This window comes from Cheilinus undulatus, linkage group 6, assembly GCF_018320785.1.
Source record: "Cheilinus undulatus linkage group 6, ASM1832078v1, whole genome shotgun sequence".
Taxonomy (NCBI): domain Eukaryota; kingdom Metazoa; phylum Chordata; class Actinopteri; order Labriformes; family Labridae; genus Cheilinus; species Cheilinus undulatus.
The window spans coordinates 47,642,017-47,660,153 of NC_054870.1; the positions used below are offsets into that span (position 1 = coordinate 47,642,017).

Consider the following 18,137-nt stretch of genomic DNA (forward strand, 5'->3'; position numbering starts at 1 on the left):
TGTGTCATATTGTATCCCGAATCAAGTTCAGATATTGAAGATCCAGAGAGCACTTTGTTCTGAGACATTTCCAACAAAAAAGATTTTTTGTATATTTTTTGTATATTCTAGCATGTTTTCCTCCCAAACACTTCTCAAATCTCTCAAATCTTTTTATCATAGGCAGTAATTGAGGTGTGCTAGTCACTGACTCTCACTGAAGGTGGCGTACTTCTTGTTCAGTGCTCAGAAGGAGAGAGACTCAATACAATTTTAATTGTAAACTGTGAAAATCTATATGGTCTACTTTTTCCAAGAAGAATATTCACAGGAAAGAATAAATAAAAACAGAATTTTTAAGAAAAATTGATAATGGCATTGATATCAATAAAATCTTATCAGTCCAAAACCCCTAGGGCTGTCCTCACAAACTGAGTGAGCGTGCAAGAAGGAGACTAGAGAGAGAGGACACTAAGACACCTATGACTACTCTGAAAGAGTTCTAAGCTTCAGCAGCTGAGATGGGAGAGACTCTGCAGACAACAACTGTTGGCTGGGTTCTTCACCAGTCAAAGCTTTATGGGAGAGTGGCAAAGAGAAAGACACTGTTGAAGAAAACTCAGATTAAATCTGGACTAGAGTTCACCAAAAGACTTGTGGGAGACTCTGTGGTAATGTTTGGAGGATACCAATAACTGCACATCACCATGAACACACCATCCCCACTGTAAAAACAGTGATGGCAGCATCATGCTGTGGGGATGTTTCTTGGCAGACAATGACCGAAGCATACAGCGAAAGCTACACAGAAACGGTTCAAAGACAACAAGGTGAATGTTCTGGAGTAGCCGAGTCAAAGACCAGACCTCAATCCAGTAGAGCTGTGAAAAAATATCAATACGGCAATATATTGCGATACTTTGACATCCGATACAATATCGATACTTCAACTCTTAATATCGATTTTTTTGTAAAAAAATAAAAATTCATATTTTAGCCAAGTTGTTATTAAAATATGACTTCTGCACCTCCACTGCAGTAGATGGTGCCGAAGAGCTACTCTGCTGTATGTCGCCGCAGCATTTCCTGTAGAAGCAGTCAGAGTGCATGGGTGAAAGAAGTGAACATGGCTGACAAAATAACACCTGCATAATTCAAAGCAGACATTTGGAAGCATTTTGGCTCCAAAGTTAAAACGGGGAGCACAAACAGCGAGTTTGAAACAGCCGTTTGAAAGCTCTGTCTTGCTGCCGTGAAATATAGCGGGAACACCACCAACGTATTGTGTGATTTACATATACATCATCTCTATATTTTTCTAGGTTAACTGTGTAGAATATCGCAATATATCACAATATCCTGATATATCATGATACTATTGTATCGTGACCCAAGTATTGTGATGCATATCGTATCGTGAGGTTCTTGCCAATACTCATCCTTACAATCCAGTAGAGAATTTGTGCATGGACTTGAAAAGGGCTATTCACAACGGATCCTCTTGCAATCTGGCATAGCTTGACCAGTTTTGCAACGAAGAATGCAGTACAATTTCAGTGTTCAGATGTGCAGCCCTGATTGAGACCTATCCACACAGACTCAGTGCTGTGATTACAGCCAAAGGTGAATCTACTAAATACTGACTTGAAGGGGGTGAACATCTATACAGTCACTTCATTGATATGTCTTTGTTTAAATCTGTTTTCGCTTGGACATTAAAAAGTTTTTTTTTTTTTTGGTCAAAAAAGCCAAGTTATATGACCATGATTGAAAATATAATAAAAAGGTTAACCATCAAAGGGGGTGGATATTCTTTGTAAGCACTGCAAAGGGCTCAGTATTGTGGAAAGGAATCTATAATCCAAACAAAACTATCAATGCAGAGAGAACAGTGTTTAACTTTTCAACCACAATTCAAGCTCAGTCAAACCTGACATACTTTTTTATCAATGTCATTGTGAATTTGAGTACTTGAGATAGCTTTGTGCACCAATTTAAAGTATTTGAGTGGTCTGATGAAATGACTTTCAGTGTGAAAGCCAAGAATGTTCTGTACAGCCATGCAACCTTCAAGCCCCAAATGCAGGAGTTCAACAAAGTTTAAATGTAACTTCATGTTGTGTTTCTTTTCAGGGGTTTGGAGATCCTTCTGGTGAATTCTGGTTGGGAAATGAATTCGTCTCCAGACTGACAAATCACCAGTCCTACAAACTGAGGATCCAGTTGAGTGACTGGGAGGGAAACTCTGGATTCTCACAATACGACTTGTTCTCTCTCGACAGTGAGGCACAGAATTACAGGTGAGTTATTTAAACAACAGAAGAGTAAGACCACCTAAGGCCAAGTTTACACAACAGTTTCAACCAGGAAACAGTAACCTTTTGTTCCATTTTGGCTGTTTGTTTTTAACCACAATGCTGTTTTGGGTGCAGAATGTGGAAAGTTTGAAAGCAGATTCTAGCGAGGAAAATGGCTGTTGAAAACGGCAGTTTTCATTGTCTTGTGAACTGCCTGTATGCCATTCCTCACACACACATGCACATTACAGTTTCAGTCAATAGCCATGTACAGAATAGATGGACTGCAACAACGGTGGATTCCTGGGTGTTACTCACTCCCAGCTGACATCTTCAACTTTACTCTTTGTACTGTAGTATCATAGGCTGCACTCAAACTGCAAGTCTCAATACCCACTTCTGACTGTTTTGTTAATTTCTGGTGTTTTCGTCGGTCTGTTCACACTGATTTTTAAAAAGTAATTTTTTTTAATATCAGACTCCTCCATTCACTTCAGTGGATTCACATTGAAAGAGGCCCAAACCTTACTTGAAAAGATCAGCCCTCAATCTGAAATATGAAGAATCTTTTCACTTAAATGTCTATATTACCTAAAAATGACTACTCCTATGTTATGTGCAGATGAAGATGGCATTATTGGCCCTCCTAAGAGAATTTCTTACAAAAAAAAATTGATGGTCTTCTAGCATGGACCGTTGTTTTCGTTCATCCCACAGATTTTCAAAGGGATTCAAGTCTGGGCTTTATGCAGGCCAGTCAGTAATGTTCACTTTGGTCTTCTGGAGGGAGTTTCTCACCAGGAGCCACCTATATTTTGTGTCTTTGTTGTGTTGAAGACAAAACGATGACCCAGACTCAATTCTGCTGCAAACTGCATCCAAAGTAAATCAAGGATGTTTGGAAAAGCTGTAATAAAGAAATCCTTGCTCTGTTTAACAGCACTTGGGAAATACTTTTTTTAAAAATTTTTTTTAGAGTGGGGCTGATAATCTGTATTATATTTTTAATCAGGCTCTGAGATCAAATGTTCCCAACAGCTTTCAAAAACAGAAAATTCCTGATTTTTATAGTTGTAACAAAACTTGTCTTGTTTTGTTGTTGTCATAACGGAGCAGACACACAGTGGCAGACATGACACCTGTTGTTGTCATGGAAATGTCTGATGTAACATGAAACACTGCTACATAATAATGCAGTAACTGCTACTGGAAGCTGCCTTTCTGTTGCTGTATCTCAGTCATGTTTTGTGTTTTTAATTGTGATAGACCATGATTTTTCTCCATCATCAGTTGCTAATTTAATCGCCCAAGCTCGCCCCAAAACGTGAAACTTACACCCCCCACAGCATTTCGGGCCCACTAGATATTTCAAGGTCTGACGGAGACCAGAGCTGCTCAGCACTACAACCTCTGGCTCTTAAACTCTGTTTATTAAAAATGGCACTCCATAAGGTGTATCTATTAAACTATAAACCAATGGTTTGGTTTCACGGATCAATTTCACATTATGAGAGAGAAAGCTGTTAAAAGTGGCCTTCCTCGTTCACACTTTTGTTTGGAATGTATTTATAGTTCATCCCACTTGTTTAGGATAACTAGGACCTGATAATGTATAACATCACCTTTGTCTTTCAGAATGAATTTTGTGAGAATTTGACTTTCCAAACTCAAAACAAATTCCCTCAAAATTTCAAAGAAATTACCTTAAATTTCTGTCAAAATTCTTAAACACATTTCTAAGGTATACACAAAAACTCCCTAAAAATGTATTAGAAAGTCCCCAAATGTTTCAGTGAAATTTTATCATAAAACTGAAACATTCTGATGAATATTTTCCCCAAAAATCTATGTTAATTCCTGAAAAATTTCAAGCAAAGTCCCCAAACTGTAAAGCTAATTTTCCCTAAAATTTCTAAGCAAATTCCCAAATATTCAAGAATGCATTTTCACAAATTTCATGAAAATGTTGGAAACACCCATACATCAAAACAAATGCTCTGACTTTCCGTGAAAAGAATGCCCCCCATTTCCATAGTGGAATTCAAAATTTACAAATAAATTTCCCAAATTTCCCTGAAAAATACAAAAAACAAACAAACAAACAAATAAACAAACAAACAAACACTCAAAGCAAATTTCCAATACCCAATCCAAACAGCAAATTCTCCCAAGATCTCAAGCACATTACTTAAACTTTTGTGGACATTCCAGACAACTATCTCAAAAAATTTTAATAGCAGTAATTATTACTATGCATTACTACTATGTACTACCATGTATTATTACTGTGTTGTGATCGTTGCATCATGAGAAATGAGACGACAATATCTCACCAGAGCACCCTATTTTTAGAAGAGCTCACAGAATCCTAAGTGTTGGATCAATCATGTCATTTTCTAGGTTGATGAGCCTTAATTGTCACCTGCACCTGTTTTAAAGTGGTTCAATTAGAAGGTAAAATGAATTGGAATAATGAAGTGCAATTAGGCTCATTTCTTCTCTGACAGATGAGACCATGCTCATTTTCCTCTGATTTTCCATTGATTTGATTAGAGCTCATGCTTTGAAATGCCATTCCAGTCCCTCCTTTGCATCGCCCACATCTCCCTCCTGACAGCCACTTTTAAAGAAACTGACATGACCGTAAATGCTGACCTGCTACAAAAATATTAGAAGTAGAAATTCCTCCTTTGCTGTAAACTTCCTGGTATGAATGTACTGGCATTAGCCCAAAGAAAATGTCATAAAAGCAGTTTGTGGTTGAAAAATAGGAAATACATGAAATGTCTTGGATTTCAAGCATGCTGTCGGCCCTTCTTGGCAATAACACCACCTTAAGGGGTATTTTCTTTCTAAGCTGATTCCAGGAGGGGAATGGATACTTCCTTTGAATTTCTCAAACAGACCTTGAAATGCTTCAGCTCTATTCAGGTCTTCAGTCTGCTTGGCTATGACCAATCTGGTGTTTAGCTGTGTGACTCGGTAATTCCAGTCTAACTCGGAAAAGACATGGTGGAAAAAGCATTCTGTAACGTAAAGTGGAAACAGCATGGAGCTTGTGGTTGTAAACATCACAAAACAAAGACAAATGAAAAATGCAACACAAATATCTTGCCTCCCCTTCTTCAAGCCCCCCCATTTTAGATCCAGTAAAGCTATAGGGCCAAAGAAGCATATAAATGTGTAGGATGCTGCCTTTTGAGGAACAGCAATCACAGACTTCCTCTTCGTCTTCCTTCATTTTTCCTTTTTCCATTTTACAGGATACACCTTAAAGGCTTCAGTGGAACAGCAGGCAAAATAAGCAGCATCGGGCAGCCAGGAAGTGATTTCAGTACAAAGGATGCAGACAACGACAAATGTGTTTGCAAATGTTCACAGCTGACAACAGGAGGTAAGACAAGCACTGCTTTAGAACTGCTTTTGAATTTACTCTAGTTGAAAAACCACAACAATCACGTCAGCTCGCCGTGGCACTTGTTGTGGAAGGAATTCCCACCCACCCAAATCTTGGCACTTCCCCCGAAAATCTTCAAGGGCATCTTAAGCGCTCCCGTACTTTTGTGGCCGGGTCAAAGAGCACAATTAGCTCTGAGTTAATCACTGATAAACTCATTGGGGAATTCAGCTCTGACAATAGCTGACATTAATAGCCTGGGAACAGAGCTTTTCCCTCTCTCCTCTTGTTGTTTAAAAGTCCTCCTCCATTCCGCTGAAAGTCACTCCGCTGCCAGAAGTTTGTCTCCCTCTGCGTTCGGGTCTGCCAAGTGAGCAGGAAAGCATGAAAGCTTTTACCCTATCCCTTTTTTCCCATGAGGGGTCTCCCACAGGGGGACTCCATTTGGGCATTATGCACAATCGTGACCGAGTGGCACTGACCCAGTAAACACAGAAAAGCTGGATCAGTCATTATGAATTTGAAACCACATGTTTGGAATGAGTAACAGTTTAAAAGAATGCGGTATGTCCTTATAAAGGAAATAAAAACACTTTATACCCACTATCAAGCATTAGTAAATACTTCACTCATCATTTATAAAGTATTTACTAATTTATATTTCATTCTAAACACAATTATAGATGCTTTATTGATGCATGAGTTAAGTATTAGTAAACAGTTTATTGATCATTCATAAAAAATTATCAACTAAATGATATGTCATTTATAAACACAGTCTTAAATGCTTTATTGATGCATTAGTAAAGTACACAGTCAAGGCTCGGTTTAGGGTTTACTAGTTCTTTACTAATGCATCAATGAAGCATTTAAAGCTATGTTTATAAAGTTGACCTGCTGGTTTTCTGTTTAGTAAATACACCTTATAAGTGGATTTTATAGAATAAAGTTGTCAATTTAAAAAAAAAGTAAACAGCAGAGCTAAGCAGCACTGGTCTGACTCCTCATCCTGTGTTAGGGTTATGGTTTAAGGCCCTTTGGTGGCAAAATTTCACACGCTGTATGTTAAAAAATTTGAAGTTTTTGAGTTCATGTTAAAATTTACAAAATTTTAAACTTGGTAAATGCAGAGTTTCTTCTAAAGACTTTATAACTTTTTAAACTCTGAAATTATGAATTTGGTTTCTTGTCCCACTTTTCCCCTCAAAAATTTTGAGTTTTTCCTCAAAAATGAAATGATCCTCTTTTTTTTCTTTTAGGTTGGCTCTAATACAGTCATACATTATGTGACTAATCATGATTTAAAAAAGATATATGCACATGTATTTTGCATCAGACCAGACAGGGCCATGCACCTCCCCTGAGATCTTTGGTGCCCCCCTTAGTGGTGCCTGGACCCCAGGTTGGGAACCAATGCTTTAGACCTTTATATGACTTAACAGCCAAAGGTTTCAAGGATGTGGTATTTATTGCTACTTTGAATGATTAAAGATCTTACATTGTACCATTTTTGAATGATTTTTGCAAATACATAGCCACATATGACATTCCTGTTAAGTATGCATATACAGTGCCTACAATAAGTATTCACCCTCTTTAATTGATTTTATAAATCAATCATGGTCAATATAATTTGGCTTTTTGGGCCAAAATCCCTCTTTAATGTAAGTGAAAACTGATTTCTACAAAGTAATGTCAATTAAACAGAAATTTGTATGAAAAATAAGTGACTGCATATAGCGACTGACCTTATTCAACAGAGGTCCAGCCAACTGGTGCTAGTTGTCTCAGAATTAGTGAAATGTGGATCACCTGAGTGCAGTGAATGTGTCTCAAGTGACTGTAGAATAAAGACACCTGTGTCTGGAAGGTCCAGTCACTGGTTAATCAGTATTCCTGGCTACCATTACACCATGAAGGCAAAAGAACACTCCAAGCAACTCAGAGGAAAGGCCACTGAAAAGTTTAAGTCATGGTATGAACATAAAAACACCATCAAAGGTACTGAAGATCCCCCGAAGTTCAGTTAAATCCATCATCAAGAAATGGAAGGAATATGGCACGTGTGTAAATCTGCCTAGATCAGTCCGTCCTCACAAACTGAGTGAGCATGCAAGAAGGAGACTAGTGAGAGAGGCCACCAAGACACCTATGACTATTTTGAAGGAGTTAAAAGCTTCAGCAGCTGAGATGGGAGAGACTCTGCATACAACTGTTGGCTGGGTTCTTCAAAGTTTTATGGGAGAGTGGCAAAGTAAAAAAGCCACTCATTAAATCCCCCTTAGAGTTCGCCAAAAGGCATGTGGGAGACTCCATGGTTAAATGGAAGAAAGTTTCTTTGGTCTGATGAGACTAAAATGGAGCTTTTTAGCCATCAGACCAGACGCTATGTTAGGCGGACACCAAACACTGCACATCACCACAAACATACCACCTCCACTGTGAAGCATGGTGGTGGCAGCATCATGCTGTGGGGATGCTTCTCAGCAGACGGCCCTGGAAGGCATGTAAAGGTAAAGGGTTAAATGAATATGACAAAATATAGTTAATGCTCACAGACAATCTTTTTCAGAACTACGGCTTGGGAGAACATTTATTTTCCAGCAAGATGATGACCTGTAGCATACAGCAAAAACTACTCAGAAATGGTTTAAAGACAACAAGGTGAATGTTCTGGAGTCAAAGCCCAGACCTCAATCCAATAGAGAGTTTGTGGCTGAACTTGAAAAAGGCTGTTTTTTCCAGACTTCTGTGCAACCTGACAGAGCTCAAGCAGTAAAATTGCAGTGTCCAGACGTGAAAGCCTGATTCAGACCTATCCACACAGACTCAGTGCTGTGACTGCAGCCAAAGGGTCATCTACTAGATACTGACTTGAAGGGGGCGAATATTTATGCCTTCACTTATTTTACATAACATGTTTTTATTTAATGGACATAATTTTGAAGAAATCTATTTTCGCTTTGATGTTAAAGAGGGGTTTTTATATGTTTTTTTGTCAAAAAAGCCAAATTATATTGGCCATTATTGATTTATAAAGTCAATAAAAGAGAAAAACATACAAGTGGGTGAATACTTTTGATAGCCACTGTATCTTATCAGCCTGTATCTTTCCAGAAAAGACAAAAAAAGGATTTTCTTGTGACCCGAAGAGAAAAAGTATGCGGCATGTTTGTCATCAATAATTGTAAATAAAATCTTTAAGAGCAGGAGCTGTTTGACCGTCACTTCAAATTTGTCGCTGCCAAATTTAAATTAAATGTTGTGACACCATGTTGACCATGTTGCAGCCTTTGGTGTGATGCCACAGCATGACAACATTTGGACAAGAGCTGCAAATGCAACATGACTTAAATGAAACTACTGGTGCATGAATTTCTTTCATAGAGATGATGATAGGACTGTAATTACAGCTTGGAAATCAATTTAATGCTCATTAGGACATCAACATTCTCAAATTTACATGGAAAGCATGTCACTGTTTATTAAGTTCAAAGGTTTAGGTTATACAGGAGTGAAGGCTGCCCAATTTAATTTGTCTAAGAGAGCAAAAACAGCTTCAAAGCTTTCAGAATTCAAAGGTAATATATGTGCATAAATGGACTGGAAAAACTTCAAAAAACTGTGTCTAAATGGTGTAGTTCTGAGAGTGGCTTTACATTGTTTGTAACTAGATGTTTTCCCTTGAGCTTTAACCCTTGAATGTATTTAAATTCATTTTTAAAAACAGGTAATTATGTGCAACTGTCTACGGCCTATAAGTACTTCACCCAAAGACAGCAATTACCATCCTTGTTATACATGGAGTAGCTTGCTTTATCTGCTTTAACAACACTGCATTTACATTTCTAATCCTTGTTTTGATGTTGCAGGTTGGTGGTTTGATGCCTGCGGCCCCTCTAATTTGAACGGGATGTACTATCAACAAGGCCAAAACTCGAACCGCTTCAACGGAGTCAAATGGTACTACTGGAAAGGCTCGGGCTATTCCCTGAAGTCCACGATGATGATGATCAGACCTGCAGACTTCTCAGGCTCACTCTGAACTGTCATTCTGATTAAACCAAGTCTGAAGGAAATTCTGCTCAACACACAGCAACAAGCAAACCAAAAACAAAAACTCACCGGGCTGCCAAAGCACTTACTGACATTATTTTTTACAAACAAATGGATGATTTTGTACATTTTTGTGGTTTCTGAATGTTGCAAAAGCTAAACATTATGGACTATCACGAAAAAATACCTACTGAAGATACCTGACTGTACTGTGATTGGATAAGTAACGGAGAAGACATTGCTGAATAAAAACAGACCTCCAAACAAACAGCAGACCATAGTAAATGTGAAATTAAGTAATTTAATTCCAGAAAAGTTGTAATGTCATTTAGCTAGCAATATTTTGTATAAAGCTACCAATGTGACGATAAAAAGGCTATGGTACAACATGCAGAAAAACTACTGGATCAGCTAATGTGTTCTGGAAACTGTTTTTTGTTAGATGTTTAAAATGTAAATGCAAATGTAAAAACAACACAGAAATGTTTCTTTTTAGGAATGTATGTATTTGTTGTTTAATTTATATGTAGATTTTTCTAGGTGGATATTTAACATTATTATAATGACAGATTTGTTACAGTTGCTGTGTGCGTTTTCACTGCATGTAGACTAAAAGGAACCCTTTTTGTATCATTTTCCAGTAACTTCTCTTGTGCTAATAAATGATGTTCATCCTGCAGTCTTTTGGGAATGTATTCCTTTAATTTGTGGTTTGTTTCAGATCCTCAGAGGAAGATGAATTTCTCACCAGTAAACACTGGATTTACATTTTTTAGACCGTACTGCTCTACCAGCTATTTATTGCTGAATATTAAACAAGACTACGAGGCAGAGAGCTTAACTTCTGAGCCTTTTTATCTACAGTCCTGTTCCACACTTTTACCATGAAATACCTGGTAAAAGTGCAAATACCAGATCAACACTAATGCCAGTGGTATTTCCATCTTTTCTAGAAAGAATTAAAAAAACTTAAGGTTTGAAGATGCATTTACTGATCATCTTCTTCTTGGTGTCTTTTAACCTGGTTCAACTGCAGGAAAGAAAACAGATAGGTTTTATTCAGATAAATTTGATCTGCTTTTAATAATCACTTTTCCTACCAAAGATCATACAATCCAGTTTTCTTTCACCCCAGATATTTTATGAAAACTGGATTTGATTGACTTAACCTAAATACAGACTTTAATGGCTAAATACATCTTGTGGTTGTCAAATGATTAAAATGTTTTAATTTCCATTAAACTCAGAATTTCTGTAGCTAATTGTGATTAATCTCCCTTTTGTTTCATTTTGAAATTCCCCCATTTTGCATTTAAAACAGTTTCAGTTTCTTTGGGTTTTTATACAGTCTTAAACAAAGAGTAATTGAATTCCTGTTTGGCTACCGACCTGCTTTATTTTGAAAGAAAATAAGGAACTTTTGGTAGATTAAACCCTGACATGAACTTAACCACAGAGAAAGGAAACTGTTATGGATAAAAAAGGAAATAGGGGAAAAGTAAAAAGGTTTGGTAACACAAGGTATGGATGACTTGTCCTCTGAGCTGTCCATGAGTTTAGAGTGAAATTAAACAGTATGGAGCAGTGGTCTACTATTTTACATCCCCATGGCTACAGAGAGACAGTGCAGTGGCTCAACCAAAGTGCACTGAGAGGAAAATAAAGCATGTGATTAATCGTAAACAAACACCAATAACCAGGTACAGCTCACGTTAGCTTGGCAGACCAAGCAGAAACCCCTCCATCCAAACAACCAAGGCTGGATTTAAAATCACAGCCAGCTTCACAGTGTGTCACCAAGGGAGCACTAAACAGAGCAATGCAAAAGCAATGTTACTAATAGTTTAACTAATTACTTATAGCAGTGAGCAATTAAGTAATAATAATAACTTTATTTATATAACACTTTAAAAACAAGGGTTCACAAAGGGCTTTGACGTGCAGAAAAACGTAAAAAAAAAAAAGTAGAATAAGGCAGTTTCAGCAATTAACTAGCAATGTGCACTTCATTATTTTAAGTGTTCACCCCAACATTGCCCCTGAAATTTCACCTACCAAGTAAAACATTTGTATTGTTTGACTAGTTTGAACAGTTTCCTTCCATTGTTCCCCCTTTAATCCCCTCTGAATCCGACCCTCTGCTGGGATCAGCATAATCCTGATGTTTTGGTTTAAAGTTGTCCAACTCAAAATCTTTTAATAAAAAAAACTTGAGGTTTTATCCAGATTAGAATCAGTATTGGCTTACCTGATTGATTGGTCCTTTTGTCTTTTAAACAACTGGTTTCAAGATTTAACCACATCAGAAATGGCTCAGTTGGATTACTTGTGAACAACCAGATCCAAAGGAGTGAGGTAAAGGTTTGGTCAAAGGTAAACAACTTGGATAAAATCTTCCAGTGTATATCATTTAGCCCAAGAGTTGATTCTCGCACTAACATTATGGATACGCACCCCCTTGATCTAACATGTCAGAGGATGTTCATCTTGGAGACCTGCTATGATATGGCACAAGATTTAAACATTCTCTTCCATATTTTCAAAGGCCAGCGAGACCTAAAGAGATGCTGCTGGAACTGCAATATTCTACGGACAGAGTAACCACAAGTGAATTCCTGTTTTAGGCTTATTCACTTCCTTAAATGCATGAGGAATCCAGATCAAGCAATGAACTGGATTACTGTCAAGATCCAATCACTGACAGGAAAGCAGAATGTGTTGAGTTGTAATGATTTACATCATTACATTATTCTCAATCAAGAGTTAGGTTTTAAACTGCTTCACTGGCCTCTTGTGACTTAAACTACAGTCTTTAAATCATCATCTCAACGCTTTCAAAATCAGCTTCTACAACTAATAATGGCCAACATCAAGCCAGCACCAGGCTTCAAATGAGCAAAGCAACTAGAGAAAAGGCAGGGAAGCATGTGCTGTGCTAGCTAAAGAAATGATCAACTGAACAATTTTAGGGACATTAAAATACTTAGTCTGTCAACAACAACAGACTGCATTTAATGTCAAGAGGAAATGAGTTGACATTTGTCTGCATCATGACCGCGTCTTTTCCCTCACAGCGTCAGGAGAGGACAGAGATTCATAAATGACGAGTTCAGGAAGAGGCAACGTTCCCAATCCACACAGGATGCTTCAGGAAAAACAAGCCAACTGAAAATGGACAACTGGCAATAAAAATTAGCAGGTTTCCGTCCTACTTCCTTGGCTCAGGTTTTATAAGCCTTTGCTGGTTTTGAGATGCAAAAGATAGTTTTCTGTGTCTAATTTATGAAACAAATGATTTATGTCATGAACCCTGATCTAGTGAGACCTAATTAAGGACCATTTTTAATAGAATTATGAAAAATGAAACACACTGCAAATGTTATTTGAATGGGGAACCCTACAGTGCATTCAGAGAGTTTTTAGACCCCTCTTTCTTTCCTTTCCTTTCCTCTAGTTTGTTATTTTACAGCTTGATGCTACAGTCATTTAAATTCATTTTTCTCTCTTTAATCTACACTCAGTAACCAATCCTGACAAAGTGAGAACAGAATTTTAGACACTTTTGCTAGTTTATCAAAAAGAAAAAAACTAACCGTTGGTGGAGAGACATTTTCAGGTCTCTACAGAGATGTTTGAGGTTCTGAGCACAGTGGAACAGGTTCAGCTTTTCCTCATCCCTGACCAGCCTCCCAGTCCCTTCTGCTGAAAAACACACCCACAGCATGATGCTTCCACCACCGTGTAACCCTGTTGGTATGGTATTGGGCAGGTGATGAGTGGTGCATGGTTTCCTCCAGATGTAATGTTCAAATAGAGGCCAAAGTCCAAGCTGGCTTCCATGTGTTTTGCACTGAGAAGAATGAACTGTATTTAAATGATGTTTGAAATGTTTTTCTTCATGACCCTGATAAAGACCACAAGCTTCAATGCATGGGTCTAACTAGAAAAGCACTCAGAGAGCACAGACCTCTACCATTAGCCCTAATCTCCCAATAGTGAAGAATCCTTTAAAAACACTCCTGGATCCAGACGGTGATCCGGATCACTCCCAAAATCTAATTCGCCGATTACTCCCTCCCCGGTGAGGTGGTGACACGGTGAGGCAAAACACTGGCTTCGCTACGTGTGGACTGTCATGGCGGAAGCACCCATGGTCTCACCTGACGACTGAAAGTCATGGCAGAGGGTGAATATTCCTCTATTCCTCCCAGCATTGTGAGTATTCTCGCTACAATTCGCTGTCTTTCTCTCTGTTACTCTCCGACTCGTCTCCTCGACCTGGCGTGCATCTTTCAAACTCTATAAACTCCAAAACTTTGAATAGAAACACACCAAAAACATGCTGCTGGGATTGAAGTTACTCATGTCTGCCATCTCCTGGTGTAAAGTGGTAACAGCGTAGACCTTCGCCATTAGCCCTATCTCCCAATAGTAAATAATCCTTAAAAAAATTCCTGGATCCAGACAGTGATCCGGATCAGTCCCAAAATTTAATCAGTTCTTCCTTATGCCATTTCTCATTTCTGACATTTCCTGAAAATTTCATGAAAATCCATCCATGACTTTTTGAGTTATGTTGCTAACAAATGAACAAACAAACCCACCCGATCACATAACCTCCTTGGCAGAGGTAATAAATGTGCCCCCTAAACTACATAAACATATACAGTCTGTGGTAATGCTGGTACAGACCTGTGCTGCGGGGAACGGGTCTGACAGTTCATACGGTTCCTCAGGAATCCACTGTCGTTGCTCCAAAGACCAGAGAATCTATTCAGAAACCAAACAGAATTAAAACGAGAATTGAAAACGATGTTATCCCCAAGTAAAGTACAAACTGCATACCCATTCAAAGGAGAGGATCCAGCAGCCTCGCGCTATGCCCAACAGAATATTCAGAGTCCGCCGTTGGCCTCCAGAAATCACATGCGTCGTGTTCTCACACACCCGATCAACAACTGAAAAACCACCCAAGGATTTCACCACCTGATACACAGTTTGTTGCTTCCTATGAGAGGTGAATAAAGAAGAAAAAAAAAACCTAACATCAAACTAATGATCTGTTTTACTTTATCACCAACACATTCAGAGTGATACAAGCATTATGAAAATAAAATGTTTCAGTACGTACTCAGTGGGCATACTCGTCATGACCAATGTTCTCCTGGCCTGAAAGAAACATAAAATTTCTAACTTATTGCAAGGATAAACACTGCAGTGTATTCTCTTATATGATCACAGACAGATTACTGTATTAAAGCAGAAGCTACATGTGCTTACGTCTGTTTGTGAAGCTTTCACACCTCCTCTATTTCTGGGGAGTTGTTAAATTAACAATGTGTTCTTTCACTCCAACCACACATTTGGCAAACAGTAAGAAATATCAAATCATGCAGATAAAGACCACAGATTTATCTTGGATTTTTTATGGATTGCAGTGCAGACAACCATCTCTGTCAGTCCTGTGTGACAAAAACTGCATTAAAAAAAAGGTGAATTCTGTATGCACAATAGAAACAACTCAAAGACACAGAAAACACAATTCATGTTTCTTTAATGTAAAAATATTGCAAGGTATCTTTAAAAACACATTTACTGTTTTATTGCTTCTAATGAATTTTGATAAACTGGAGAAGTATTAAGGCTATAAGTCTGAGGGGGTTTCCCAGGGCAGCTCACGGCTGTACTGGATGGACAGAGCAAACAGTGAGCCTTAATCCTCAGGAAGACGTTCTGAGGTGGTTGTTAAACACACAACGGGCTGGGAAGATAAAATTTAAAAAAGAAAGGTTGGCTGTGATCAGCCAGGATAGACGGGTCCTTTCTGAGGGTCAATAAAACAAGTTGAACAAACGCTTTCACTTCCTCAGTGATCCATTGGCATCTTCAACACCCCTACCTGACCTGTATGCAAATTGTAAGGGGTTAAGATTTGCCTCTGCAGTTTTAAGAATTTGAATTTTTTCAAGCATCATTACAAGAGAGGAACTACAGGTCTGAAGTCACTGAGTGTCTTTGGTGCCTTATTTTTTGGCATACCCACTAGTATTGAGTCCTTCCAAATACAAGGGACCTTGTGAAGCTGAAGTGATATCTCAAAGATAAAACAAAAAAATACCTGCCAGCTCTTTTGCACAATTTTTAAATACGGCCTCCAGTGCCGTCAGGCCCAGGACCGTTTCTTTCCTTGGCTTTCTGGAAAAGTTTCAGAACCATATCCTTGTTGATGTGAATACTTGTATCCCCAGGGGAAATATTCTTAAAACTGTTCCTTGCTAAAATCTTTGGTATTAAAATGATTTAAAAAAAACAGTTCAGGTCAGCATCAAGTCAGGCTTTCCATTCAAGGAATGCATCTCTTACACTGTAAATTTAACACTTTCCCATGCCAGGTCTGATTTTTCAGAAATTAACATCCCGTCTACATTGTCCTTTTATTGACACTCAGCAAGCTTTCTATATAGTTCTCTCTACTGAGTTATATCACCCTGATTGAAACTAATACTATGCTGAATAATTCTGTTCTCTTGATGGATTTGGAGACCCAAGGCTACACCACTCTCCAAAAGTACTGGAACAGTGAGGCTAATTCCTTAATTTTTGCTGAAGATTGAAAAGATTCGGGTTTTACATCAAAAGATGAATATGAGACAAGAGATCAACCTTTCAGCTTTTATTTCCAGGTTTTTAGATCTGGATCTGATAAACTTAGAAGACAGCACTCTTTGTTTGAAACCACCCAATTTTCATGTCAGCAAAAGTATTGGAACATGTGACTGACATGTGTGTTTTGTTGCCCAGGTTTGTGCTATTACAGTGGTTCCCAAACTTTTCACAGCCCATACCCCTTCAGACGTTTGACCTCCAGCCATGTACCCCCTACTCTTATGCACTTATAGCAGCTAGAAAAAGAAATGTGTCTGTAAGCCTGCCGCCACCCCCACCTCCCACACTTAGCATGCATAACATACAAATAAAATCTCTTAAAGTGAATTATTTCTCACAGAATAGACTGTCTGACTGAACATATGTTACTATAAGAATCTTGAAAAATTCAGGACAGATTTCCTTCTCCAAGATGCCTCATGAATCCAGCCTCCAGCCTCTTTGCCAACACTTCAGGCCTTTATCAGAGCTCACAATACAAACATTTGCCGGTTTGAACTTAAACTACTGAAACAACTGGTTGAAACCTGACAGGTATTCAAGGGTCAGCAAACATAATAAATAATAAAAATAATATACAAATTAAATCTAAAAAATAAAAATAAAAGTGAATAATTTTACATAATTTACCAATTTTTTTGTTTTCAAATCATGTTTTTACATTTATTTTTCGCGTACCCCCTAAGTCACTTTGCGTATCCTGGGGGTACAAGTACCCCAGTATGGGAACCACTGTCCTGTTACATCAATTATTCAAACAATAAACAGTGCTGAATGTCTACACTCAGTTTCAGATTTGGGTTTTGCCTGTGCAGACTGCATTTATAGATAGAGGTGTAAACATCATGAAAACCAGTCTATGGGTGAAAAACAAGCAACTGTAAAGCTGAGAGGACATAAAAAATTAATAAGTGCTATTGCAGAAACACTGGCCTTAGCCAGTACAACCATTAGGAATGTCCTAAAGAAGAAAGAAACCACAGGTGTTCTAAGTAGCAGACATGGAACGGGTAGACCAACGAAAACAGCAGCAGCTGATGACAAAAACATTGAGAAAGCTGTAAAGAAAGACCCTAAAACAACTGTTAGTGATGTCAGCAACAATTTCCAGAGGACAGGAGTGAAGGTATCACCATCTACTGTTAGTGACATCAGCACCAACCTCCTTACCAAAGTAAAGGAAATGCTAAAGTTTGGAGAAAGAGAGGATCTGCTTATGACCCCAAACATACAAGCTCATCTGTGAAACACAGTGGAGGTAATGTCATGGCTTGGGCTTGCATAGCTTCTTCTGGGATAGGCTGACTGGGAGACCCTGCATCACACAGCAAGACCCAAAACACACTGCCAAAACAACAAAGGAGTTCATCAGGGGCAAGAAGTGGAGGGTTTCAGACTAAGTCTATCTCCAGAGTTAAACCCTACAGAGCATTTTACCTGCTAAAGAGGAGACTGAAGGGAGTAACCCCCCAAAACAAACAACAACTGAAAGAATACACGGTGAAAACCTGGAAAGCAACACAAAAGAAGAATGCAAAAGTTTGGTGATGTAAGTGGGTCACAGGCTTGATACAGTTATTGCAAGCAAATGTGTAACAGATCTTTTAATGATCTCTTTTAATTCTGTGTCCATGAGTAAAGCTCTATAAATAAACCTTGCTTTATGAATAATAGAGCACTTTGTGTTCACTGATACTGTGAAATCAGGGGAGGTTGTATGACTGTATAAGAGGTACAAAGAT

At 38.3% G+C, this 18,137-nt stretch overlaps 2 protein-coding genes across 4 annotated transcripts in view; one reads left to right on the forward strand and one right to left on the reverse strand.

Annotated features, from left to right (window-relative positions):
* angpt2a (angiopoietin 2a) overlaps window positions 1–10,401 on the forward strand; it is a 31,975-nt gene extending 21,574 nt beyond the window's left edge. The window contains exons 7-9 of the mRNA XM_041790079.1: window positions 2,113–2,279; window positions 5,540–5,670; window positions 9,546–10,401. Of these exons, the coding sequence (XP_041646013.1) occupies window positions 2,113–2,279; window positions 5,540–5,670; window positions 9,546–9,718 (471 nt within the window). The 3' untranslated portion in view covers window positions 9,719–10,401. The remainder of the gene's footprint in view (window positions 1–2,112; window positions 2,280–5,539; window positions 5,671–9,545) is intronic.
* The window catches only part of mcph1 (microcephalin 1), a 71,185-nt gene that overhangs the window by 34,820 nt on the left and 18,228 nt on the right, over window positions 1–18,137 (reverse strand). For 2 of the 3 annotated variants that reach the window (XM_041790077.1, XM_041790078.1), the window contains exons 11-13: window positions 14,861–14,898; window positions 14,575–14,737; window positions 14,422–14,499 (exon numbers count right to left, since the gene is read on the reverse strand). In XM_041790077.1, coding sequence (XP_041646011.1) covers window positions 14,422–14,499; window positions 14,575–14,737; window positions 14,861–14,898 — 279 coding nt within the window. Of the gene's footprint in view, window positions 1–13,322; window positions 13,477–14,421; window positions 14,500–14,574; window positions 14,738–14,860; window positions 14,899–18,137 lie in introns of all 3 variants that reach the window. The other variant, XR_005992041.1, reaches the window with a different exon arrangement.